This window comes from Dermacentor albipictus, chromosome 7 (genome assembly GCF_038994185.2).
Source record: "Dermacentor albipictus isolate Rhodes 1998 colony chromosome 7, USDA_Dalb.pri_finalv2, whole genome shotgun sequence".
Classification (NCBI taxonomy): domain Eukaryota; kingdom Metazoa; phylum Arthropoda; class Arachnida; order Ixodida; family Ixodidae; genus Dermacentor; species Dermacentor albipictus.
This window is the reverse complement of record NC_091827.1, coordinates 11,952,341-11,980,199: the sequence shown is the minus strand read 5'-3', so window position 1 is coordinate 11,980,199 and position 27,859 is coordinate 11,952,341. Positions and strand designations below refer to the sequence as shown.

Genomic DNA, 27,859 nt, shown 5'->3' with positions numbered 1-27,859 from the left:
ATGCATTCTACCAGTGCTGACATATGGGGCAGAAAAGAAACTTGGAGATTGACAAAGAAGCTCAAAAACAAGTTAAAAACCATGCAAAGAGCGATGGAGCAAAGAATGTTGGGCATAACGTTGAGAGACAGGAAGAGAGCAGTGTGGATCAGAGAGCAAACAGGGATAGCCAATATTCTAATTGACATTAAGAGAAAGAAATGGGAGTTGGGCAGGTCATGCAATGTGTAGGTTAGATAACTGGTGGACCATTAGGATTACAGAATGGGTGCCAAGAGAAGAGCAGCTAGGGAAGACTAGGTGGGGTGATGAATTGAAGAAATTCGCAAACGCTAGCTGGAATCGGTTTGTGCAGGACAGGGGTAATGGAGATTGCAGGGAGAGGCCTTCGTCCTGCAGTGGACATAAAATAGGCTGATGATAAAGACAAAAATGTGGCTCGTATTACATGAACACTTCCATAACAGCCTTGAATGGGTATGTGCATCAAATCACATTGTTATCAAAGTTGCTACTGATATATTTTTATCGATATCTTTTTACCGATTGTATCGTGTGATAAACTGTGCCATATGCCCCCCTCACGCTATGTCTCTTCATAGGCCTGTGAGGTCTGTCTAAATAAATAAATAAATATGAAAACACCTTCACTGTATCGAATATTTGTTGTAAGTTTGTTTTTTCATGCTGATATCAACAAGGAACATTTTAGATTTATATTGTTACATCCAGCAATTTTTTATATATCTTTGTTCATTATGTTGAGGTTCAACCATACAAGGTTATCCGCATGATGATATTGTCATGATGTAGCAATGGTGAAGAACCAGTCTGTGCCAAAACTGAGTCCGAATCTAACTCCTTACTGGGCCAATTTGTGCCCAGAAATACAAGCAACACTTGGAGCACAATAGCATGAAAAACTTACAAAACAGTGGTTAAACAGTTCAAAATGGTCACCGGAAAAAAGTAAACAATGTATGTGTGTCAGTATGTATGCTACCCTCTTGCCTTTGTGGTGACTTGAGTCAGAGGTGCCATTACAAGTTGGCGCCCATCAATGTATGCAGCAGCCTGTGCATCAAACTTGGTCAAGTTCTGATAGTTCTTTTTTATCAAGGTGCTCCTATCAGCCATTTCCAACCTCTCTATCTACTCTGGGACGCTAAAAAGTTCAAGTTTACTGAAATTTGCCATCAACTTGTTTATAATTAGTGGCTTCAAACTGTGCCAAGAACATAACAAGGGCCAATGAAAAGCTTGAGTATTGTTTGAATCATCACGAGGCTGGTGTTACTTTGACTTTGCTGGAACCACTTTCATAGACAAGTGACCACTTGCTACTTTGGTGAAGTTGTTTTTTTTCCCTAAACTGCCACAGCAACATGAGCAAGGCGGCAACTCCTCGTTGTCTTCAGTCCCACCGCTGGATGACACGAGCCGACCACAGTACCTGGGCACCAGGTGCGACTGGACCGAGAGCATTGATTTCCGCACGCACGTTGTCTCTGAAGGGTTCCCTGTCTACCGTGTCCTCAGCCGGGATGGAAAGCCTATTGTTCCTTCTGAAGATCCCCAGGTAATTGCACAGTGTTACAGATAAACAGCGCAAAGATGTAGACTCGGAGAAGAAATGGGCATAACAAGTGTCATTTTTAAACCAAGGTTTCATTTTATTTATTTGCTCTTAGGGCCATGCAGGCATTACAGAGAGGAGTGATTATACAAAACAAACTTTAAGGCAGAGTAAGGAAGCAGCACGTGGACACAGACAGCAGCAGTCTTGAACACCTCAAGATGAGTGATGGAGACGTGATGGAAGCAGGAGGGTGATTCCAGTCTTGGCTTGTTTTGGGGATGAAAGATTCAGAGTACAGGTTCCTCTTGCACTGAGGCAGCCCAAGTGTAATGTGATGATAAATACAGGAGTTGAAGTGATTGAGAGGTGCTTATTCAGAAACACCTAAGTAATTTATGAGGCCAAAAAATGAGCAGATCCTTCTGCTGGCTTGGCCATGAACATTATACTCTCAGGGCTAACCTTGTACACATATGCTAATACCCAAGCAAGTTGGCGAGAGCAAGGCCACCGCGGCAACATAGTACGTAAAGCACCACATGGGTAATGCAAAGGATACAGGATCGTCTCCCACCTGTGGGTAGTCAACATTTTGTCCACTTTTTCTTATTATTTCTATGGTTTAACTAAGCATAAATAGTTTTTTCTATGCTTTCTTTGGCTTCAGTGCCTCTTTATTCGTGTAGGTGGGACTGGCAAGTAATTTTTGTCTTGTCCCAGCAATCTCATGTGAACAAGTTGAAATGAAACCAGGAAAACCACAAAAGAATTAATATTCCAAGCCATAGACAACAACAGTGTTAATGCATGGAATAGTGTCAGTTGAACATGCACATAACTCTGTGTAACATGGGACATGAGATACAAGCAGCACAGATATGCTGTTTGTATCTTTCATTTCAAAGATCAGTCAGCCCGGCTTTGAATTCTCAAACTTTTGTATCAGTGTGCACAAAGAACATTAATAGACAGGACATAAGAGTCATTAATTAAGAACCAGAAAGCCTTAAGAAAAACATACCAATTTCTTTCAGTCCAGTTTTACCGAGAACAAGTCAGTTTCGAAGGACTCTCGTCCTTGGAAAATAGCCAGACATGCCAGAGCAAAATAACATTTGCAGGCACTTGCAGTTAGCAGTTGCACATTCTTTATATTCAGTCATCTAGGAACAGTACCAAGTTTTGTTGCCACATGTTAATCAACTATAAATAATTCATGGCATGTATACTGTATTTACTAGATTCCAATGCACCTTCAATTGTAGCGTGCATCCAACTTTTTATACTCTTAATTGTTCCTTTACCACACTTTTACAGTAAGAGATAAATAATGATTTTTGCTCACTTGGAAAGATAAAATTTACTGCATCCAAGTCGCAGTGGACCAGCGCTCGCAGCACGGCCTTCAAGATTGTAAGGCGAGATTCAAGATTAGGGGGTGGGATTTCAGTGCCACCTATTGCAGTTTTAGTTCTCTATTCTCTTCTCACGTGCACATCATATTTGAGTGAAATTTTTTTTTCTATAAAAGAAAGTGTGCATTAGAATTCAGTAAATATAATACTTAGTGGCACACTTACTATTCTCCTTATTGCTTCTGTATGTATGGTGGGTTGCTCCCATTCAAAATTTTATCTGATAGTGCATGCTTGGCCTGCATTATTCTTTTCAGTGCCCCACATTTTGCACGGATGAGTGTATAGACATGCCATATCACCCCATTTGCTACTTCATATTCACACTTTTTTTTTTCCAGTTAGCAAGCCAGAGCTTGATTTCTCATCTCGTTAAGCCGGGGACCAATAAGTGTTACACATACTGTCTGTCACTGCTTGTTCTGTAATAGCTAGCAGTAAATCTGACACCTAATGTCATTTAAGTGAAGGACGAGATAGACGGTTTATTTTTTTCCAATCATTGCATATTAGTTTGAATGGCATCACTCAGCTGGTGGACAAAAGCAAAAAGCCAACATTTTAGCTCGCAGAAATTCTACTCACTGCCTTGTAAAACTCAAGCAGAGTTTAAAAGTAACAAGAATGAATGTGCAGCTGTTCGTGTTCTGTTATTTTATGCCATGATGACCTGACATGTTTAAAGTGAAATGACACAGATGTTGTGAGGAGGCAACGCAGACTAGCGTTCAGCTGTCGGTGTTTCATTCTTTTAATATGCAGAACCTTGACATGGTAACTAAAACAGTGTGATGCCATTGGCATGACAGCTGGGCTTCAGCTGTCAGTACTTTCTTCTCCCGACCCAATGTGCTTGACACGGCCTGTCACCCTGGAGACTGACATGGCTGTCATTTGAAAGTGCAAAACTGCAGCGTTTGTGTTGTGCTTTTCTTGGCTAAAAGTAAGAACACACCTTTCTTTTTCCTTCTCATGTTCACATCAATTTGTTCACAACAAACGCTTTCAATGCTATCATTAATTTGTGTCAATATCACAGACACATTTCATAAGTTCTCATATTAGATTACATGAGCAGTACGTCTGGTTTTACAAGCGATCAAATCAAACTTGCTGTCATCTCTTCTAATTCATTTCCAAGCATACCTAGACCAAATATAGAAGTGTTTTTGCATTGCAGTTATGAATTGAGCAAGCATTTCTGTAGTACATCCTCACCTAACTAGGCTCTGTGAGAAAGACAGCCCAATCAAGAACAATATGCAGAATGCTTAGCTGTGTCATTTGGTGAATAAGCACATTGTCAATACCCGCACTTAATGCGCTCTGTTTGAGCTCGCAGATGTGCTTTCAGTAGCATGTCATGCACACAACCTTCTGAGAGCCGATTCTAGTGGCATCTGTTTGATCTACTCTCACAAGCAACCCAGTCGCTTAATATGCACGTACAAGCAAGCATCGGCACAGGTCTGCTTTTGCGCAGGTTTTCCACACCATCATTTGTTTAAATCTTAATTAGCAGAGGTTTATCCAGATATCTTTTAGTGTAGAAGGTGGCATCCTCCTTGCTCCGATTGGCTCATAGAGGGAATCATGTCCTCTACAATTGGCTGAAATCAGCAAGTGTGACAGAATTCGACTATGTGGTGAAATTGAAAAGTGTTCAATGGCACACTAGAATTATACATGTACATTCTTCCAACATGTGTAAGTCATATTGCAACCATGCCTTTAAGTTTTTAGATGTAAGCATTTAGTGTTAGCATGGTGACATGCATTTCAAGATCATGTTCAGCAGCAGTGCAAATGAATCATTGCAATGATATTTCTATGCATAAATCAGCGTTGCACCTTTGAAACATTGTTTTTATTAAGGTGCTGCCGTTTTAAGTGTTTGATAATTAGCACTGCAGCAACAAGACGAGTACCGCACCATATTTTTCAGCATTAAGGAAAGATAACAAAAGAAGTAAGATAGGAAAAGACGTTGGCATTCTTTCAGCGTATTTCGTGCCTGTCCTATTTTTCATGTTCGCGTTTTTTTACAACTGTAGGCCAATCAACTAGACTGCCTTACAGCTTTAAAAAGCGACAGGATGAGCAGGATATTCATGTACCAGTACACGCTACCTGCTGGTGCCAAAATGGCTTGCTGTATCACCATTTGTTGTCATAAAAGCATTTAAATGACCATCGCTGAATCTGAAAATAGTGGCATTGGAAAACGTAATGAAAGATGCTTAAAACCATGAACATTACTCCCGTTGATACAGGTATCCCATTCAGTTGCCATGGGCTCGATTGTGCACACGAAGGTAGTGCATCGAAATCAAAAGCAGTGATTAAAATTCTAACATTTAAGATATATTGCAAACATCTTGAAGCACTTCTGATTGGATCTGTGCTGCAAGTTTAAGTAGTAAGTGTGAAATGTTTTAGTAAAATGAGTTGGAAGGTAGAGGGCTAGATTTCCTAGGTATACTTTGTGGCGCAAAATACATTTCTGTAAAAGGGACAGAAGAGAGGGAGACAGTGAAGCGCCAAACTACCAACTGTTTAATGACAGCCTGAACAAACGTATAGAAGAAAATACAACTTCCGCTCATGCGCAGGGAGCCAAGGTGTGACAGAACAACGTGGTCATGATATCATGCTTTGGATGAAGCACATTTCTGCGGAATATAATACGATATATGTATCGCTGACACAATCAGACCCTTTCTTTTTAATATAAAACGCTTCCAACAACTCCCTTGCAGTTTGGTCCCTACTTCTGCCAAGAATCAATACTCGTTCAAAGCATGGCCTACAACGACAGGCTTTACAGTGCGCAGGAAGATGCGCATTCTCACTCTTGCCGATGCTATTAGCATGCTCCCTCAGTCTCTCCCTCAGTCTCGCTAGCGTACTCCCTCAGCACGCTAATAGCATCGGCAAGAGTGAGAACGCGCATCTTCCTGCGCACTGTAAAGCCTGTCGTTGTAGGCCATGCTTTGAACGAGTATTGATTCTTGGCAAAAGTAGGGACCAAACTGCAAGGGAGTTGTTGGAAGCGTTTTATATTAAAAATAAAGGGTCTGATTGTGTCAGCGATACATCTATCGTATTATATTCCGCAGAAATGTGCTTCATCCAAAGTATGATATCATGACCACGTTGTTCTGTCACACCTTGGCTCCCTGCGCATGAGCGGAAGTTGTATTTTCTTCTATACGTTTGTTCAGGCTGTCATTAAACAGTTGGTAGTTTGGCGCTTCACTGTCTCCCTTTCTTCTGTCCCTTTTCCAGAAATGTATTTTGCGCCACAAAGTATACCTAGGAAATCTAAGCACCAACTTGCCCAAGAAGAAGTCCTTTTAGAGGGCTAGATGTTTGCCCTCACAGTGTCAGCTTGTCTCCATGTAGCGTGTTCGCTTTCTGTATTGATGCGAAAACGTCAAATGACTCATTGAGCGAAAAAGGCGGCAGCGGCTGTGGCAATGAAACGGCACCTAACTTCCCACTGACTGTGACGCCACATCGCACGTGCGCCTCACGCGCTCATGATGCTGGCTCGCGCTTGCTGGCTCAGGCCTCGACAAAGCAGAGCGGGCGAAAGGGAATGCCTGCTGCCATGGTATTGCGTGAGGGAAAAGGGCATCGCTGCAATGCCACAACACCCTTGTGCTCACTCTCAGGAGCCTCTATTATGCATGCATTCCTTGTCGACGCAAGCGCTTGCCTGTGTTGTAATGGCTCACTTGCCCGCATGGAGTTCATAACTTGAATGACTGCTCAGCAGCGTTCAGTTGGGCACTAATTCATGCAAAATTCACAAGAAGTGCATAGGTGTCCTGAATTTTTGTTTTTACAATCTTTTGCATGGGGCATTTATATTAAGCGTCTGGATAGCTGCTTTCCAGGTATGCTAGAGATGAAGTAGTTGGGATTCTCACAACTGACGTTCCTATAAATTGTTCTCACATGAAGTCCACATTCTGTAAACTTGAGAAAACTCCCAGTTGCACTGAAAATTTGTAATTTGTTCTGCTACTGTACGATTTTCATGGTTCTGCAGGTACAATAAATGTGATGAAATGAAATTTTCGATGGACAAAAATAACCTGAAGGGGGTATGTTGCACAAGCATAAATGTTAGCTTTAGCTGGCATTGCAGAATATTCAGTGACACAAAGCAGACGGTGACATTGTCTTCATCCCCATTAAGTTGTCAAGGTGGGCTTGTTGGTTAACTGTTGTGGGCAGTAGATGTAGCAGAATTTAGACGAGGACAAAAGAAGTGACGAGACTCACTTACTGCCAGTTAAATGTGTCCCGCTGCTCCTGCTTTCAACCTCATCTGCACTGAGCTACATCTACTACTTCGCATTCTTTCATACATCTTGCACCACTCAATGTTCAGCAGCATGCATTAATTACCCTTGTTTCATGAAGAAGTGGCTGATCCCTGTCTTCAACTCTGCACTTGACAGCTGCCAGACCAGATGCTGCTGAAGATGTACCAGGGTATGACGCTCCTGAACAGCATGGACAGAATCCTGTACGAGTCGCAAAGGCAAGGACGCATCTCCTTCTACATGACCAACTTTGGCGAGGAGGGCACACATTTTGGCAGTGCTGCTGCCCTCGACAACAATGACCTCATCTATGGACAGTACCGAGAAGCGGGTATGCTGCATGCTATGCAGTCTCGCAGTTCAGTGGTAAAACAAAGGCAGGCTGTTAGAAGAGCCGATGCACATGTTGTCAGCATGATCACGAAGTAATTTGCTTAACGGCACTAAAATGGACATAACATCAGAAGATGCTGAATGTATGCCAACTCTGAACTTCAAATAGAACCAAACTGTGCTGAATCAAAGCAAACAACACAGGAAAGCTAGTGCTGTTTAGTTAGTGCTTCTGATAGTGAACCACCAGGGTCTTGGCCATCTTATAGCACTTCTGTTCACAAAACACTGCAGGAGTCTTAGTGTGGCGTGACTACCCGCTGGCTCAGTTCATGGGCCAGTGCTATGGCAATGAGCTGGACGACTGCAAGGGACGAGGCATGCCCGTGCACTACGGCAGCAAGGAGCACAACTTTGTCACCATCAGCTCACCGCTCGCCACGCAGATGCCCCAAGGTAACTTATCACAGTTGCTCCCATTTTATTGCGGTGAATTGCACCCGTCATTTTTGAGGACTCGCCTAAATGTCACCCTGAGCAATTCAAATCGCATTCGGATTCCAGGAAACAAAATCTTTCAGAAGAAAACGCAGTGCTACTTGCAGAATCATGGCAGAAATTGTCATGTGCAGCCAGCAGAAGTAATGTCGATAATGCTACAAGCTGTATATTTCCTGATCGAATTCATGCCTCATATTGCTTGCAGCCAGTCACTCGGTCAGGCTTAATCAGAGTCCACTCTGACCTACACAAGTGCACTATCATGCTAGTTTTTCTGCTGACAAGGTCGGATTGATGAATGTAAACAGTATCGACTCACATGAGCTGCTTTCTGTGTGAAAGAAGATGCTTACACAGCTTTGCTGAAAATTAACGGGATTCATTCGACTTGCAGGCTTACTGTGTGTCATCTTTCTTCTGTGCTGTTAATTACAGCTGTAGGCTCTGCATATGCATTCAAGCTTGCCCAAAAGAAGAACTGCGTCGTCTGCTACTTTGGCGAGGGTGCCGCCAGTGAAGGCGATGCCCATGCTGCCCTCAACTTTGCCGCCACACTCGACTGCCCGGTCATCTTCTTTTGGTGAGCAGAGTCCAAGAGAGGCTTTGAAAGTGTGTAGGCATGACCTTGTAGTTAAACCACAGTGCAATTGTCTTGGTTATAAACACAACTTTAAACGACACTCTATGTTGTTAAGACAGTTAATATGTTTTGTCTTGAAGAAGTACTTCCTTCATTTCAGCATACATACATCACTCGCCAGCCTAGATGTGATTTTGGACAAAGTGCGGACTGTCCAGCTCTTTCAATAATCTCTGCAGCCACTATTCTTATTTCCTTTCCATGCAACCCTCCTCGCTTTGTATCACATGCTAAGCGTTCATGCTCTATTATGTACCAGGTTTGCTTGTATCCAAGGCAGCCCTGTGTTTGTGTTGTAGGAGTTATGGTTATCTTCATGGTGTGTCAAGGTCATCACTGTAAACTCAAAACTATGAGTATAAACTCAAACAAACTATAAGCATAAATTCAAACGCGAACAAGTCGAAAATGACTAGAGCGCATTGTAACGTTTCCAGGTTGACTTAAATTTGAACCATCGGCTTAGTTCGGGCTCCAGAACATACATTTGTGGCTACACCATGCTTAAAAACAAGCTACTTGGAGTGATTTCACATCAGATTAACGTGTAATCAAGTGTAGCTTGTGTTCTGATTCGTATTTTTTTTCTTTGCATGTCAATTTGTGCTGATGGCACATTGAAATTACAGTTCAAGAGAAAGGAACAAGAAGAACATTCTACAAAGAGCACGACAGAATACTTATTTTTAATTTTAGACAATATTGCAAAGGAACTGGTTACAAGCCTGCTCAGTTAATGATAGATTCTTTTATTTGAAGTGGAGGGAGCATGTCTGTCTCTCTGTGATGGCCTACAGTTTTGAATGTCACTGATTGTTTGTGCTTTTTCTCTTCACTCACACATGGTGCAGCAGTGATTGGATTCTCTAAACCAGTGTCTGCCTTGATCATGGCAATGGAACATGCAACAAGCTTATGCGTATGGGGCATTGCATTTCAGACATAAGTATTCAGTGGCAAACCTTTGCTCTTTCATATTCTGAGAGCCTAATCACTGTCCATATTAAATTTGGCCAGCAATACTGTCTGTGACGTGTAAAATATGCTTTAGGTATTGTAGATGGGCCTGACACAGAGCAGGGAAGCAATAAGTGCTGCACTCGGGTGTCATTCTACAGGTGGTCTGGTCGCAGGCAATTTGCTTAAATAGCTGTGAGAAAGCAAAGCTAAAATGTGGCCTTCTTACTGCAGATGCACCTGCGAACTTGAATGAAAATCATTGCTGTTCTTGATAGTATGGAGAATCCTGTTTTGTCTTTTGTAATAAAAATTTGTTTTATTAGTTCTTTGTTTATAACCATCTTTCCAGTTTATGAAGCTTAGGCATCTGTTTCTGCGGAAGAAAGAGAAACATATTACAGCGAATTCTAGTTGTGGTAATGTGCTTGTAGGAAACATTTTTGTGGAAGAAGGATTAATGTGTATGTTGTCTCACACTCTGTTTCTCCCATAGCCGAAATAATGGCTATGCTATTTCAACTCCAGCCTACGAGCAGTACAAAGGTGATGGCATTGGTAAGTGTAATATTCCAGTGCTACGAGTTTTCCTTTACTTTTGGAGGAGAATCCTAAAATATGTTGTAGAGTTCATGTAAACCATGTATTGCATGTCACATGTTGCATTTGGGCTGTATAAAGCAACAAATTTAGACTTTACATAGTTCTTCATAACCTGATTTTTCTGTGGCATCGAGACTGATAAAGGTTATATAGGTTGCCATTTGAAAACACGTTTATTGAACTGGATTAAATTTGTTCAAAAGGAAAAGAGCTATAAGTTACAGTCTGGATCAAGCCATCTAAGCTTTAACAAAACTGGAAGGTTTAAGTGGTATCTTCATTACTCAAAGTTCCTTTCTGCATTACCACAGGTATCAGTGAATTTGTGGGGCAACAGATTGCGCTTTTGTCCAAACAAGTTGTCTAGACAAGCTTCTAGTTCTTGCTACCACTTGTACTCTGCTTATGTATGACCACTGTGAGACACTTTGGTGCAGAACCTTCTAAATTTCATGTTATTTTTTTACTCAAGGGGGTTAGGGTGGTTGTTTGAGCCCCAAAACCTAATTTTCCCAGTACCACTACAATATGCTGTAGTAATGACACTTCTGCTGCAATTTCAGTGATAATCTTATTTCTACACGCAATTCAGTTATTGTCTTATCTTCTTCCCCCTGGATAAACAGTTGCCAGGGGTCCTGGCTATGGCATTGCATCCATTCGTGTTGATGGCAATGATGTCCTGGCCGTGTACAATGTCACAAAAGCTGCTCGCCAGATGGCCGTTGAGGAATGCAGACCGGTGCTCATAGAGGCCATGACGTACAGGTATGTATGTACATGTGGTAGAGACTTTTCTTTTACAGTGGAGCTGTTAGAACTACGCTGGCTTTCTCTTGATATTTTCAGAATATAAAAATCACATCGTGCACATGAAAAAAAATTTGCCAAGCTGGGGAGAGAGAGTTGAGAGAGAGTGAAAGCAGAGTATAAAAATAGCATCACGCAGCATAGCAACGCGGCGAGGCTGGGTGAAGCCTAGCAGGTGAGAAGGAGCGGCGCGGTGGGCACACAGGTGGTGCGAGGTCATTACTCTCCGATAAAAACCTTGCGCGCTCACTTAGGCGGATTTCAAAAAGCTACCAGGTGCATGGCATCGAAGCTAAGGCGCAGCGGTTGCCGTCGCGTCACGTCGATGCGGCGTCTGGCACACAACACTGACACCATATGGCATCTCAACAAATTGCCTCTGTTGCAGAGGGTGCCTTAAATAGCATGCCATCCCAACCGAAACCCCCTACAGAGGAAGACTGCATGGATTTTTTTGAAACCTTAACTTCCCCCAGCTACGCTGGTCTCTGGTGTTTGGGATAGCAAAGCCACGCATAACTTTTTTCCTCTCTCTAGCATATTTGATATTTTGATGTGTGTGAGTAAATGGCATGCACTACAAATTTATTTTATTTTTGGTACTGCTGTTATAGAGGCATACATTGTCGGGTAAAAATTATTGTAAATTAGTTCATTGTGCAGCCTTTGTATTTCATTATCTTGTTGACTGCCAATATGTTAATTACTGGTAATCATTGTTTTGTTTTACATATTTTGGGGGGTTTGTTCCCTCTTTTGTTCCTCCTCCTTTATGCATTGCAGTTTCTGTTTGCTTTAATTTCCCACTACTGCTATTACTATACCCAATATTAACGATAGAAATTTTGTGCTTTGTTGTTCTCGCCTCATACTTATTTGTTTGAAAAACAGTGGCCATTCTGTTAATTACTGCATTCGTTTTATGACGTCTTTTTTGTTATTTATCATCCCTCCCAGATGTAATGCCTTGTAAAGGGCCCTTAATGGTAAAATAAGTGATGGTGATGATTAAATGCAAGAAAACTGCTAATGAAAGATGTCTCAACAGTCACATTATTAAAGGTTTGCATAACTAAAGCCTTGACATGAGCCGAGCCACAAAATCACAAGTCACAGTTATGTACTTTCGTTATCCATGCGCGTGTGGCCTGTTTAAAGTCCACTTCAGCTCTGTATGCTATGCATAGTTATCAGACACCGAGGACAAGGGAGTACGAGAAGTGGGCACGTCACCCAGCATGCACTCAAGTCTCATCCAGTGGATTGAGCTTGCCTTCACGCGACACAGTTGGTGTCTACGCTTTTGAAGGCATTGTCTTCCCCTAACAGCACTGTCTGTTCAAACTAGTCCAAAGGCTTCTGCCTTTCCCATGGTTTCTTATAAGATAGTAGACAGGCAGGCATGTCAGGTAGTCAAACTTTGATATAATGAATATGTTTTTAATGAAGTAAACCTAAAATGTTTCATTCTGCTATCAGTATTAACAAATGTGCGCTTACAACAAATATCAGATATAATGAACATATTTTCGTAACGGATGCAAAATTTTATTACGAGGTTTGATAATATCAGTCCCTGATCGCTCACTATGAAGGAAGCTTGCACTTTTGCAATATGCTGTATACGAAGTAATGAGAGGGCACATCCTTCAGGAGAAAAGTAATTTCACGTATAAACAAAATTTTGTAGATGTGCATGTCATGATGCAACCAGGGGCCCTATAATGTAAAACTATTCCAATGTGTTTTTATTCCAATCTCCTGATGTCAAATTTATGTAACCACCGATGCAAGCATAGGGCGGTGGCCCGCAGGGTTGTCTGAACAAACCAAACGCTCTCCTTGTTTATAGGAGGTCACTTTTCTGTGCTTTAAAAACAAATAACGGTGCGTACAGTGAGCGGCTTGTCTTATCTAATTGGCTGACAACAAGCGAGGAACATGCTGCTCAAGTGGAGAGGGATTCGATGGAGCCGAGCCAGTGCACTGGAAATCGATAACCGGATGAAGAGGGTGGTGCTGGCATCTGCGATTGGTCCGCTTTCCCTTACTCTGCTTGAGGTGGCTAATCAAAAATTGCAGCGGCATGCAACGGAAGGTTAAGAATGCCAATAAAACGGATCCTCAGCAAAGAATAGTTGGCAGAGTGAGGTCATAAACATGCCGAAAGTGCTTGAAAACGTTACACGGCCACGCAAAAAGGTTTATTGTGTGCAAATAAACCTGTGCCCTCCAGCAGGTGCGAGTAGCTAGTGCCTGAGCGATCGGCGGCAGCCATCTTTTATTTCTTTCGGAACGGGGCAGCCTGCGGCTATGCAGAATAATATTCAGTTTTGTTCGGAATATTAATGCGTGTTTAACGCATACATGTCACTTTTACACGGTGAGTTTTCGCAGTTTTGTGACGTCGCGTGACAGGCAGGTGCAGTGGGTGCAGCCCGAAAACTTTTCACCAATAGCCAAGGGTTAATGGCTAAAAGGTGTCGAATCAGAAATAACTCTTTTTTTTTTTTTTGTTCAGTCCAGTGATGCATAATCGGTATGTACGCGTCATATTAGATGGGGAGCTGTCGCAATTTTCGTGACGTCGCGTGACAGACAGGTGAAGTATGGGTGGTTCAAAAAAGTTTTTGACAAATTACAGAGGGCCGATTGCAAAATTGGAATAGAAAAGTTTGGAATAGCATTACATTATAGCGCCCCAGGTCATGAACGCCGGTGCGGTGGTCCGATGCCTATGGTATCTGGCCAAATAATCTGACAGCGATGAACTCCTGTCTTATTTGTATCTAATCATCTTCCTGCCACATTTACTCCATGCTTCTTTTTCATTGTACCTAGAATCGGTCATCACAGTACATCGGACGACAGCTCGGCATACCGGTCGGTGGATGAAGTTCGGTCATGGGACCGGAACGACCACCCCATCACCCGCTTCCGCAATTACCTTCTCTACCGCGGACTCTGGGACGACAGCAAGGAGGAGCAGTGGAAGAACGAGACCAAGAAGCAGGTGATGACCAAACTTTTGTCAACAAGTAGGATGAGATAAAAGACAAACATAACCCGCCGCAATGACTCAGTGGATATGTCGGTCTGCTATTGAGAATGAGGTTGTTGGTTGAGTTCCTAGCCACCGCAGCCGAATTTCAGTGGACACGTAATGCAAAAGCACTCGTGTGCTAAAATCCAGGTGCACATTAAAGAACTGCAGATGGTCAAAACTAATCTGGAGCCCATCACTATGGTGATCCTCACAACCCACTGGGCAATTCTGTGATGTAATGCCAAGCGTATTGTGTATGCTGCGCCGTTTTGATATAGCCGCAGGAAACATAACACTTGGCCTATATAGTAGCATGATTGATACGCTGGAGAGAGCTTTATGCTGTGGATAGCTCAGCAAACCAACTAATAATTCATTAATTACTTTGACTAAACTAAAATTCAAATGATATTGTTTTTCTTTTTTGTACAAATATGATCTTCTTAGCCAGAAATATGTTGTTCTAATGTTCCATGAAGTGAAACTGTGTTTGGCCATTGCAGGGTGAAACCCCACAATTTAATCTTTTAATAATAGAGATAACAGAGTCAGTCAGTGAGGACACTCGCAGAGGAATATTCGCTGATGGTCTCAGGCACTCGTACAGTCCAGTTGCCTTCAAAAAGCAAAATAGAGCTTTTATAAGTTTGTCCTGTCACTTATGCTATTGCCCTTGTCTGCAACATGCCACGTCTAAGGCTCATCATAAGGCTTTAGTGGTCTTGCGTATGGAAGAGTGTTTCAGCCAATGACCCAGGATGTTTCCTTCCGAGAGTGGTTTATCATCTAAGTGGCTGAGACTAGCTCGCAGAGAACATTTTTGAGTGTTGGAAAGATGGCCACTGGCATAGAAAGTGCTCTATTGTTTCATCACACCTGCAAGTATTGCATGCGGTGCTGTAAGCTTTGCAGTTGGAAGAAAAAGTCGCCCTGTTCCAGACAATTGAAGACAGGACCAATGCCGTTGTTGACTTGCCGTAATGAGTGTTCCTGCACTGTCATCTGCCAATTGATTTGGCTTTGCCCTGCACTATGCTAGCCTCCTGGTTACCTGAGATGGTAGAGTGACCACACAGGAAAAATGTTGGTTCCTAGTTCGATCTCCAGACTGGGACAAACTTTTGGTTGACTGTGAAGCACCCCCACCCCTTCTTAAGAAACTTGCATGGGTATTTTATGTAGCTTCGTGCTACAGTTGTGTGAGTGACAATTTTTCCTTTTGACGAAAGTGCTTCCACCTTGCAGATTTTTACAGAACTGATTTGCCAAGCCCATAATAATTATTTCCTTAGTATAGCCTACCCCTAAACTAATTGTGTTGCCTCTTTTGCCACTCCAGATCATGCAGGCGTTTGCACGTGCCGAGAAGCTGAAGAAGCCGCCAGTGAAGTACATGTTCACGGACGTCTATAGCGAGATGCCCCCTTCGCTGCAGGAACAGTGGGAACTGATGAGGCAGCATCTGCAGCATTACAAGGAACACTACCCACTTAGCAGCTTTAAGGAACTGCCGGAAGATGAATAGGAAAACAAGCCACGCAACTTGAGTGAAATACACTACATTGTTTCAAGACAAGTCCAAAACTGACACATCGAAGTGTCATGCAAAACTTTTGCACTGCCGTGTCGTGAAGTGCATTAGATGCCAGCTCAGGAAGTTTCCCGAGAATACTGGAAGAAACAGAACCAAATGGGACTGCACAAAAATGCGGCTTTTATGCTGGTTTTTTTTAGCTTTTGAAATGTTTAAACCATGCTTATTTTGGCTGGGGTTGCAAAATGCAAAGCAGCAGTGACATATGCCTTCGTACATGATTAAACTGCGTGTGTATGTACTGCAAGGCGTCGTAAACAAAGCAGGGAAACAGTGTTTCGACAGTTCGACTCAGTAGTACCGAAGAGAAACTGTTTTCGACAAAACAGTGCAGTTGAATACTGTGAACACTTTTTTGTTCAGAGAGCTCTTTCTAATGGCAAAAGTTGTCAAAACTTCTACTTATGTCATTCACTCCCCGGCTTGTTTGTTTGCAGGCTGTTGCATTCTGCAGCCCATGGTGCAAGAATACTCTTGAAAAATTGCACGAGTTATCTTTACCACTTGAGCTTTGCTTATGTGGCAGCAGGGCAATCAATTAACCAGCCAATGACAAGATTTTTCCCACAGTCAGCACAAGGCATTTCTTTTTCTTAGATGAGCAAGAACTTGCTGCAATTGAAGCAGACAATTAACCTAGTAGCACAATTCTTACCACATGCTAGACCACAAGCTGCTATATTTCTTTGGCATTCAGGCAACGAGTGTGAGACGCGGTGCAAAATGCTTTACAATGTGATGGTTTACTCAATGTGTTCAAAGTTTACTTATGGTACGAAGAAGGCACTTTGTACTTGAAGAGTAAGATTAAGTTAGATTGATAGACTACACAGAACACCAAATAGGCCAGTCTAGCCATGAGTGAGAACTTGGTCTGCCAGAAATTAAGTCAAAAACAGTAGGTGGGTGGTGATGCCACCCTGTAGTTTCCACATCAGCTCACCATGACGTCATGAATTTTGACAGCATCTACTTGGGATTAGTTATTTGTTTATGGACAAAGAAGGCTCGCGTTGCATTTTAAAGAAATGAAGGGCTCAACCGGTCAAGTATTGAGAACTTCTGTTTTGCTCAAAAAATGGCTCAATGTATACGAAGGGGCTTTGAAATCTGTGATGTCATAGCGGCATACTGGAGGCACAATTTAAAAGCACAAAATTTGAGAAAGGGAAACTTAGGTGTTTGACTTTCAACTTTTCCATTAGTAATCAACCTTTTCCTGCCAAATTAATGGATTTATAGTTTTGAAAGCATATTTTGATGGTGTTCACGGTGCACACTGACTTGGCCCTCGAAGACTTTTTGAACATGGCAAGAAAATGTTACCGAACTGTTGTACGGGCTGCTGTGAATATGTGAGCTAAATATTGCTGAACTGCATACAGCAGGGAATTTACAATCTCATGTCAAAAACATTGAAATATTGCTTGTTCTCACTTCGGCAGTACTGTGATGCAGCGTCATCGAATGCAGCTAGCCTACAAAAACTATTGGCCGATTCGTGATCGCTAAAGCATTCTCAGCAACACATAATTGCTAATTTTGAGTTATATAAATTAAAAATATACATTTCTGCAATCTCATAATGACAGAAAAATCATTTCATCTTTACATTGCACGTTGTTGCATGAGATGCATGTGGCCTTTAAGATAGCGGCGTGCTGTGTAGCATAGTCTGCCACAGCTGCCAAAGGATGGCCCGATGAGCTCTTTTGCCACCGGGATGCTCGGCAATTGGCTGGGGCATTGCTCTTTTGCCTTCTCCACTGTGTAGCTTTCAGCATGCTAGCAGAGACGAAAAGAGAGAAATCCAGGTATCAGTGTGTTAACTCCACTTATAGTTGAAGGATTGGAAAAATTTTTGTGCCATGAGATTCGCAAGATAACATCCTTCAGTAGTGAGGCTAATCTATGATTGGTTAGAAGAGAAACAAGACAGAAGGGACAGCGACCAATAACTTAAATCAACTGTCATTTTCTTCAAGATTGTGTCAAAGCTTTTCATCAACTGTGGGTACATTCTTGAAAAAAAAAAAGACAGTCAAATTATGATAATGGTTGTTCTCCTTTTGCTTTGCTTCCTTCCTGCCAGTCTGTAGTTCTTATTGCAAATCAAGGCAGCCGGAAGTAAGCTTTCTTTGACTCTCTGCATGTTTATCTTTTTCAGTCAGTGTGCACTGTGACCTCCATCGAAATGAACTAGTACCACCTTGCCTACGCCTTTCACACTTGCATATTTAAGACACTACTAATATAAATTGACTCTCTGTTCTGTATGGTTAATCTAAAACAAAAGGTATGCGATTGTTTGGCAGTTAGATATGGTATCCGTTTAGGGTTCATAAGCGAAGGCGCAGAATTTTTATGCTTTGTTGTATAGCACAGTTCTCTTCCCAAGTATTTGCGCAAGTGTATGCATTCTGGTTTGCTTGCACCATGCATGGAGGAAGCACCTCACTTGTGTAATTGTGAAACGGAACTTGCCCACTAAAGGCATGTCACCAAAAGGTTGTCATTTTAATATTGCAAGTTTCAAGATGACTCTTGATAATGTACTAGTCTGCACCAAATAACTTTTTAGCATGCCACAACAATTGTAAATTACACTGTACTGACTACAGCAGTGCAATGCTGGGTGCAGGGCAGCAGAACTTTATGCCGTGAATGCAGATGAGTTCATCTCGTGAAACCTCCAATGCAGCATGTTAGCCGGAGAGAGAAATGGTAATTATGGCATGAGTGCCAAAGAATTGCTCATTTTTATAGCGTTAGAAATTCAGCGGTAGATATTCTGTATAGTTTCTGCCACTGCGATTTAAATTGAACTGCAATTTGAGATTGGATTGTGATTTAGCACTGCAGAAAATTGGCAGACGATTTAGTTGTTGCAGCAAAGGCCTTCCTTGTCATTAATAACATGCAAAGTTGCATTGTCACATCTGTAAGAATCACCGATAAGTGGCTATCTTATGTGAATTGCAATTGCTTTCACTTGAGTTTGACATAAAATTATGTCACAGTCACAGACGTTGCAAAAAGCAAAATGCTGTCGCGACACTCTGTTCAGTGTGGTTTTAGTTTTGCAAAAGTTCTGGTAAAAGTTGCTCACCCAATGCATTAAAGGAATTAATGGGTTCGGTGACTGGTAACTATCCATGTGACAAGAAAAGTGTGATTGTCTTGCACAGTAATAGTTCATTTTTTGTTCTGTCAAGCACATGTAGATTATCTAAGCTTGTCCAGCTTTAGAAGATTAAAGCTCACAAGCTTTGTGGAGAAAACTCTGAGAAAGATTGTGGCGATGTAAAACATCAACGAATGCGTAGAGCCTATAGTTCCTGCAAGCTGACGTTGGAGACATTGTGAAAGCTTTGTAATGTGAGGCACTCGTGGCAAAATTTCATTTAGTGCATCTTGTTGATGAACAGGCTGCCTTGGGCTTGTCCCCTCAGCAGTTGATGCATCGAGCAATGGAAGTGTTTATTGCACTATTTTAATTCTATGTGTAGGCATGTTGTACAGTATCTGTGTCTTCGCATTGGTTCCAACTCTTTTTAATCATATTCTTGAATACTGCTCTGTGATATTCTTTATTTTTTAATGAATTGCTGTCATGCCTGGAAATGTAACAAAGTGAAGATATTGTGATGGATCTCGCATGGCTGACGGTTAACTGTGTTTGAATGACGATTAATAGTTAGTGAATTGGTGCATGATTGGTGGTGCTGCTAAATGCTATCGCATGCTACATCACTGTAAATACACTTTGCATCTGATGTGCAAAAAAAATCACTGCATGTTTGGTGTCCGGGTTGCGCACAAACATGCTTTCACCATCGTAAGGTTTGATGTACACCGTGTCAAACTTCAACTGCATTCACTAATGACTTTGTAGAAATTATTTATAAGGCAAGTACTCCTGCACAGCAATGCTCATCGACATATTGGAACTATTATCTATACTAGCATTGACTGGCTACCTGCAGCACTGTAGAATTATTTATGTGGCTAACAAGTTTTATGCACATTGTCTTTATGCACACTTGAAATCAATTCTGATGTTTTCATCACCAACCCATTTTGGTAGGTTCCCCTACCCAGGCAGGCCAAGTATAATAAGAACTTAGAGCAGAGTGCGAAGTCTTCCCTGCTCTTTCTCTGTTACCACAGTTTGGTGTGTGGCTGTCACTTGCAAGAATAAATTACCTTCTTGACTGCGACACCCTCTGGAGCAGGCCATTTTTAAAAAGTGAAAAGAGAAAAAGCTCGTTTACAGCAAGCACGATAACTGAGTGAAAATTTTTCCAGTAACAGCCCAGGGACAGTACACCCGAGCAATCGCATTGGAGTATATGACCGCTTTCATGGGATTTCACGTGACCCAGAACCTTGGTGATGCAGCTTTGCATAGTGCCAAGAATGTCAACAGCCATATACATGAACACATCTGGCACCGAGTCATGCAAAGTCTAGTGAGAGTGATTGCGTTTTCAAAAGTGATAGTTCGAGAATGTTGCCCCAGTATTCTCGCTTGTTGGCAGGTTGAGCTGAAACAATACTGTGTTGCGATTTTGCCTGTTTTTTCTGCTCTGGTCATCAGCCACTTGCCTTTTCGGCCACACCTTCATAAAACATTTTTGTGTAGTTTTGCTACAGAACAATATTAGCTATCAAACTCGTCTGCATTTCCTTCCTTTAACGCTGAGACCAACACTTTACTGTTTGATATGTCACGTGTGTTCCAATGTGCCTTGTATTCCTAACAGGAAGTTAACAGACATGCAACATTAACGTAAAATAAAATGCATGCATTATTGATGATTATCGTTGTGTGTCAGAGTTTCACCCAAAAGGGTGTACCACAATTTTTAAGGGTATGTGCTTCTTGTGTGCAGTTAGCTCTAGAGCAGCGCTGTGTTTTATTTTCCCGAAGCCTGAAGATGTGTACATTTCCACCTCATGTAGATACTGTAAAGCTTCGAGCTGGATGCTGTAGGTGCGTTTGTGTGGTTACGATGAAACCCAGAAAAAACAGATGTTGTGCCTGTGTCGTTTCGGTGTTGTGTGATATCTCAGAAACAGAGTGCATGCTAATTTAGCTATTTAGCTAAATGCTATTTAGCTTTGAGTAAATAGCCAGTTGAGTTCATAGAAATTAGAATCATGTCCAGGGCTAGTTCGCCGTGCAGCTAATTATGTGCTCCACACAGAGACGCGAAGTACAGCTGCACGTAATCACGGTTTCACCGGTAGCCATTTAGAATATACACCACAAGGTGTTTGAGCCCGCCACCTCCCATCTTTATACCACGAAAAAATGTAGCGCGAAAAGTTTGCAAGACCATGGGAGCAACAAAATATTCTAATTTTATTCTAGAACAAAATTGTTGACTGGAACTGGAACACATGATGCATTGGTACTATGCACCCAAGTGTTCATAGCACCAGCCAATCCCTTGCTGCACAGCTAGGCTGTGAAATTAAAAAGTTTCTTTCACGGCAGCCATGATCTTCGGACTTTTACTCGTGAATGTACACTACAAATATGTTTGTGAACAGTTACTTGTGGCTTGAAAAAAAAGTCAACTATTGACGTGCCAGTGCCTGTCTTCCACTGTATGCTTAAGATTATGGAGCCTAGTGCAGCGTGTAGAAATAACTACAACATATACATTTTTAAAAAGTTCACCTTATGTTTTGCAGCACCATAAGCGACAAAAATGGATGGTAAGAAAGGAACTTGAACCTAAGAACTGTGCCACTATCGATGGAACAGGAAATGACAGGCATAATGTTGAGAAATGGGCAGAAAGCTGTGTGGATTGTTGTTAGAAAAGAAGGTCGCTGACCATGCTAAAAACAAAATGATGTTATGGGATCTGTAAGTACCACATTACAAATGAATTCATACAGATTGAAAACAGGGGATTCATATGAATCTCGAAAAGACATTTTGTTCGGCTATGGTCGGTGACCTGTTTTTAACAAACAATGATTTTACCTGACGGGTATTCCAATAAGCACTTGACTAGAGTATGGATATTAGAGAAAACACAAGCAGCTGACTAGTTTAGGTTAAACAGATAAAGAGGAATTGGTCAGGCCACATGATGCATAGAATGAATGATGGGCGGTGTACTAGAATAACTGCAGGAGTGTATGCATGTATTTGGACTGGTTGGTTACTGACTTCAGCAGAAACAATACAGAGGAACAGGAAGTAAGGAAGGGGCAGCAAAGGGCACAGATTTACAACAGAACTGCCTATTCTTTCAAGCAGTATATGTACTGTAGCGCATTGCAAGAGAAATGGAAAAGATGGGAAGGGAGCATTTGTGGAAGTAATATAGAATAACAGGACAAGTGCCAAGGAAATGGATATGTAGTAGATGGACTGATGAATTGGGAAATTTTCAGGCATAGGATAAACTTGGTTTTAGCAGGTCAGAAACAGCTAAAAATTGCTGGGAGACATCTTTGTCACAAGGTGGATATGCATAGACTAATGATGACATTTTTCTGAATTAAGTCGAGAGTAGCAAGGGCTGCTTGGGATATCTTGAGCGACACTCACGATCAATCACTTTCGGAGGTACGGTCTCTCTCGTAGCATTTTTGTGACTTGGCACCCGACACATCAGTGTCTGCAGGCACAAGCATTCGAAGCACTGTGTGAGGAACACTGTCGCCATGGGTGTTGACGCATCCAGTGTGGAGTCGTGCTAGTCTCATTAAAGTGGTTGCATCCCCGAAAGTGACTGACCAAGAATATGGCCCCTGGATGTCTATGGCAAGATCACTTGTCTATAACAAAATGACTGGTTGTTGAGAACGTAGCCTCGAATATTTGCCCTAGTGCTGATTTTAAGGATGATGCTCTTCGGCCTGTTTATTCAGCTTCAAGAAAGGTTCCTTTAAGGCATTATTTCAGTGTGAGCATTGCTGTACCCTTGACGGTAGTCTGTAGACATCCTTATGCATTCCACACCAGGCTTGTTTGAAAACATGTGGTGCGCCATGAACGAAGTTCTTAGCTTGAACTGCGAGTGAAGAACAGCGTAAAAAGTGTGGCAGATATTCAAACTCTTGTGTTCTCTCTTTTTTTTTTCAAACATGCACTGATTTTATGCTTTTGTCTATTCCTCATTTTCTGCTACCTGTGATGTGTTGCACTGTTAATTATTTCTCATGATACATGTGTACATTCACCTGAATGAAACTTTGCTGCTAAAGAATGTCATTGGAGCACAGCATAATGTGCTTGAAGGCCTACTGTTTGCAGAAATGCAGTTGAATTTCATTGTGTTGTTTTTAAATTCAATTATGCCTGCTCAAATCTTAATACTATACCAGATTTCGGCAGCTGACCTCTACTTTCATTACTGTGTTCTTGTTGCAGTGAATGTGAATGTCGCATGATGTTACAGATTGCATCCTTGCATGCTGGTCAGCTGGAACGAGGAACTTGAATCAGACTTTCCCTCTTTAGACACATCTGAAATGCATTTGCTCTCATAATGTAGTCAGTTAACTTGTAGAAATGAAATTTGTTCCAATTAGAAGAAAAATTAATACTTCAGTGACAGTAGGGAGGATATATTTATTTACGCCCCCAGATGACTGTACGGCACTTCTGAAATTTCAGAAAAGTTGAAGCACCGCAACTGTGTAATTCTGCAACAAAAACATGTTGCATATCTGTGAATTGAATTCATTGTGCTCCGTTTTTTTTTTTTTCTGTAGTGTACTCATCTTCAACAACGCTTGTAAATTAATGTGAGGTCCTGGAACAAAGTTCTGCATTCAACAGCCTAAGTGCAACATCTTTCAGATAGGTTCAGCAGTTTATCTAATGAGAGTGCTTGTGCATTTCACACTCATTTGAAAAGCAAAATTGGAGTTAGTCCCTCAAGCTAGAGCTTCACCTGAAGCATAGTTCGGGCAACTTAAGGGCATTTTGAAACTAGTGGTGTCAAAGCACTAAAGTGGAGATTGTGGCTTGCAAAAGCACCAATTGTAGATGTTTCGATGTGAACCTGGCAATACTTGCTGCGATCAAGAACTGCCATATCTTTATTTACTGCCGTACAGCACAAGGCATAAGGAGGGGTAGCGTGAGATGGTTTTAGCTAAAATGAAGCTCCTCCCATCAGTGGCCATTGAAAGTTTCAGTGAACATCTTTAAAAATGTTTAAGAACACAACGGATTCTATCATTCCATTAAAGCACTGATGTCTGTGACTTGCAGGTTGCAATGGAACAGTATCTTTTTATGTCAATGTTTATTATCTTTTTGTGTGTGTGTGTGTCTATGTTTGGGAACTTGTGGAATGAAATTGGGAAATTTCATTAAAAACTATTTTAGTGTTCTATCTTTGTCATAGTTGTGTTATGCTGTAGCTGGGCAGTGCTAAAACCAGCACACATCAGCAATAGTCTTAATCGTCATCAAAACTGTGACAGTGATTCACGTGAGTCTCCTACAAAAATTACAAGAATTTGTCTAATCTTCATGCTTATAACTTCAAACGTTCTTGGGACATTATTATTATGCTTTATCTTTCTACATTTTTAAGAACTCGTACTTTTCTAAACACGAGGTGATTATACATGCATAATCATTGCAAATTGTTGCACTTGTGATGCAACATAGTGTTCAACATGATCATCTGCAAAGTCACAAAGCCATTTGAAGCCACAAGGACGAATTTTAGGCAAAGTCGCGTACATCAATCATTCTCATTCTGGCTGAATTGCCATACCTGCAGCTCAAATAGTCACTAGTGCCACAGTTGCCTCTTGTGAGGAAACTGATGTACTCATACACTTGCTACAGATGGTTGATGACGCATTCAGTAACACGGTACAGTGCACAGCAAGCCATGTGATGTGACAGATTCACCAAGGTCATGCACTGCAGTCCTATGCTGCATCCATCTCGAACTGTTCTCCAAGCTAATTTTGTACCAGAAATTACAAACTGGGAACTCTGGAATTGAAGCAAGCCTCAAATTTGACTGGATTCAACCTAAGATGAGACCTCTTGCCAAACTGCATGCTATGTTAAGGTAAGCGACTCAAGTACTGTGATGAAATTATTAGGAACTTGGCGGACATAGAGGATGAGTTCAGCTGACACAAGACGGGGGTTTCCAGGGAGAGTCCTTCATCCTGCAGTGGACATAAATTAGGATGATGATCGAGGCACAATCTGATTTATTCATTATAAATGCCATGAAGCGACAACCAACCAAGAGGAGACACATAATTTACCCACCCCTTATCTTTTGCGCTGTTAATTGATAAGGAACATCACCAATGTGCCTTAGCTTCTGAAGCCAACTTGCATTGTTAAGCCAACTCATTCCTGCCTGCATCTTACTTTTTTTTTCATCTACCAGTTTTTAGGTTCTGGATGAGAACCTTTCTTTTAAAGCTTATGCAGAACTCCTATCCTGATTAAAAATTTGTTTCGTATATCAATTTTATATAACTGTAGCATGACTGCAACACTGTAAGGCAACTTGGATAATTACCTTGCAATGGTTTCGTTTTGTGCTAGCATTGCCATCGTATTTTATTTAAATTTCATTTCATTTCACGTATGTATGTAGATATTAAATTGAAGTCTTCCCGCAACTAAAAACACTTGGTTTCTGATAGTATTGGAACTGTACTGGGTACAGTATTCATACTGAGTGTGCAGCTACACTGCAACATCACACTGCTGTTAAAGGTTCAGTAATTGATAAACAGGTACAGAAATTGAGTAGCCTGAGAAACCTAATTCAAAAAGAATCTTGTTGCATAATTTGTTGCAGCACACTAGATTAGTGATCAACACCTGCAGTGCCTGTAATTACGAAATTACTTGAGATCGACATAAAAAAAGTTGTTTTTATTCAAAAGAAAGAGGCAGACACAGCAAGCTTCTCATCCACTCAGTATCACTGTGGGAGTTTTGCAGATTCTATTATAAACTAAGCTCCTCAAAGTAGATGTCCCTGCAGCTAAATTGAGGGGCGCTGTTAAGGCTATTACGAGGTACCAAAGAAGAAGAAAAAGAAACAAATTTTTAGATAACAGCTTACTTCAAAGGCCCAGGATGCACTTTTGCATGCTCGTCATTTATAAACACTAATGTGAAATCCACACATTACAGAATGTGCTAGGAACTACCAATTTCGGCAGCAAAACAGTGATGCAACCTTTCTCAATGTGGCATCATCACGACACCCTTTGCTGAAATATCTATACGAACGTCTGTAAATAATTAAAATTTTATGAAACACAAGTAGCAAATGCATTTCAATGACCTAGAATCTACAGTTGTGGAACAGCCATTTTACCTTTTGTCGCAGGCAAAAAAAGGCCAATTTGGCGCAGCAGCAAGTACTTTTGGCGCAGGGTCCAACGCACGTGTGCTTACCATATGCCATGCAAAATTTAACTGATATATAGTCGATATGGTGTGGGGGCCGGTTTGGGCGAGGCTAAACCTGCGAGGGCGGTGGGGAAAGAAAGCGATGCTTCTCCACACCGCGACGCAAAGGGCGCTATGGCCGGGTTCGTCGATACGGGGCAGAGAAGGCACCAGACATAACAACAAACGCGTGTTTACTAAACTAGACTACAACACAGTGCGACAGTCACGGCTTGTGGGCAAAGGCTCACCACTAGACCGATCGAGTGCGCACGCCTGCACATGACATATGCAATGCACTCGTGTCATATGCCATGCACATTGGGGAGTTTTCGAATAGAGGCCGCAAACGTTCTGCCGCCGCAATACAAACACACACACACGTGTGTGTGTGTTAGCTCGACGCAAAAGTTCTGCGTCAACGAACATGGCGGCACTCACCGAAGTGCTGCCTCGGCCGGCTCCTTGAGGTGTACCACATTCGACCTCACTCGCTAATACCATTCCTAACTATGCAACACGTGCGATTCTGATCGCAGCGGCTTTTTTGCAAGTCCCGCTATCACCCATAAACATTGAAAAAACTTACCCTTAATCGCAAAATGTGACATCTTCCTTCGGAAAACTCAACGGTACCACGCGGCGGGTTCGATGAAGACGGAATTAAACAAAGCGTCAGGAAGATGGTACAGCGGCGCTACATTGTATTGTACGTCCGTCAGAGCAAAACGCGGTTAAACAAAGTTCGTCGAGCGATATAGCACGATTCTGCTTGCTTTGGGAAAGGGCACAGACGCTGCTCGGCGCCGTCAGCAACTACCGTATCTGCAATATTGCACCACAAAACACCCAGACGCTGCTCGGCACGGCAGCAGCAGCGAGCGAATTTACCTGTTTATGCTGCGTCTCGCTTCACCGCAAACTTAAGTGTCGAAAGCACAGCGCGTATAGGGAAACTACCAGCACATTGCACCGCTTTAATGTGGGTGTCCACGCGGCGTACGCAGCAGCCGCCGGTAGTGGCAGGCTCAGTCGACCTTGGCTGAGATTGAAGGTCAGATTTACGGAACCAGCGTTTGCACCTGAAGCAGTAGAGCATTCGCTCTAAAATGACGAACAGACGACTCCAACGCGCCCATAGAGTTTCTCACTGCCATAGAAGTCCCTCTGCTTCCTTCTGTGATGATAATGCTATCGTGCTGTTCGTTTTGGTTCCAGTTTTGCTAGCTGCGAAGAATCGACGGAAGAAGGGTTTCGCTCTTATACGTGCTTTGGCGAAAGCTCGGCGCAATTTTCCGCTAAAACGCCCTTTTGGCGCAGGATGGTGCAAAGAACCGCTCTCGGCACAATTTGGCGCAATTGGCGCAGCTGTTCCACCACTGCATCCAGCTGTTAATTCCACTTGCTAACCTTCTCAAACTCAAACCGACGAAAAAAAAAATGTTTTGACATATTCAACTCAAGGCCGTCCAGAGGGCCCAAGAATTGGCGGAACGTCACCACGTTCCCGTCCCGACTTGGGGCGTCGCCTAGGGTTTCGGCCGGAGGAGTTCCCCGCGTGGGATCTCCAACGGCTTGAAACTCCTCAGGACTTCAATAAAGTTCTTGACTGATTGACTGA

At 42.1% G+C, this 27,859-nt stretch overlaps 1 protein-coding gene across 2 annotated transcripts in view; it reads right to left on the bottom strand.

Annotated features, from left to right (window-relative positions):
- Positions 1-27,123, bottom strand: part of BckdhA (Branched chain keto acid dehydrogenase E1 subunit alpha) — a 71,847-nt gene extending 44,724 nt beyond the window's left edge. The window contains exons 1-2 of one of the 2 annotated variants that reach the window (XM_065435197.2): positions 26,828-27,123; positions 7,414-7,532 (exon numbers count right to left, since the gene is read on the bottom strand). In XM_065435197.2, coding sequence (XP_065291269.1) covers positions 7,414-7,532; positions 26,828-26,849 — 141 coding nt within the window. In that variant the 5' untranslated portion in view covers positions 26,850-27,123. The remainder of the gene's footprint in view (positions 1-7,413; positions 7,533-26,827) is intronic. The other variant, XM_065435199.2, reaches the window with a different exon arrangement.
- Positions 27,124-27,859: the final 736 nt, after the last annotated feature.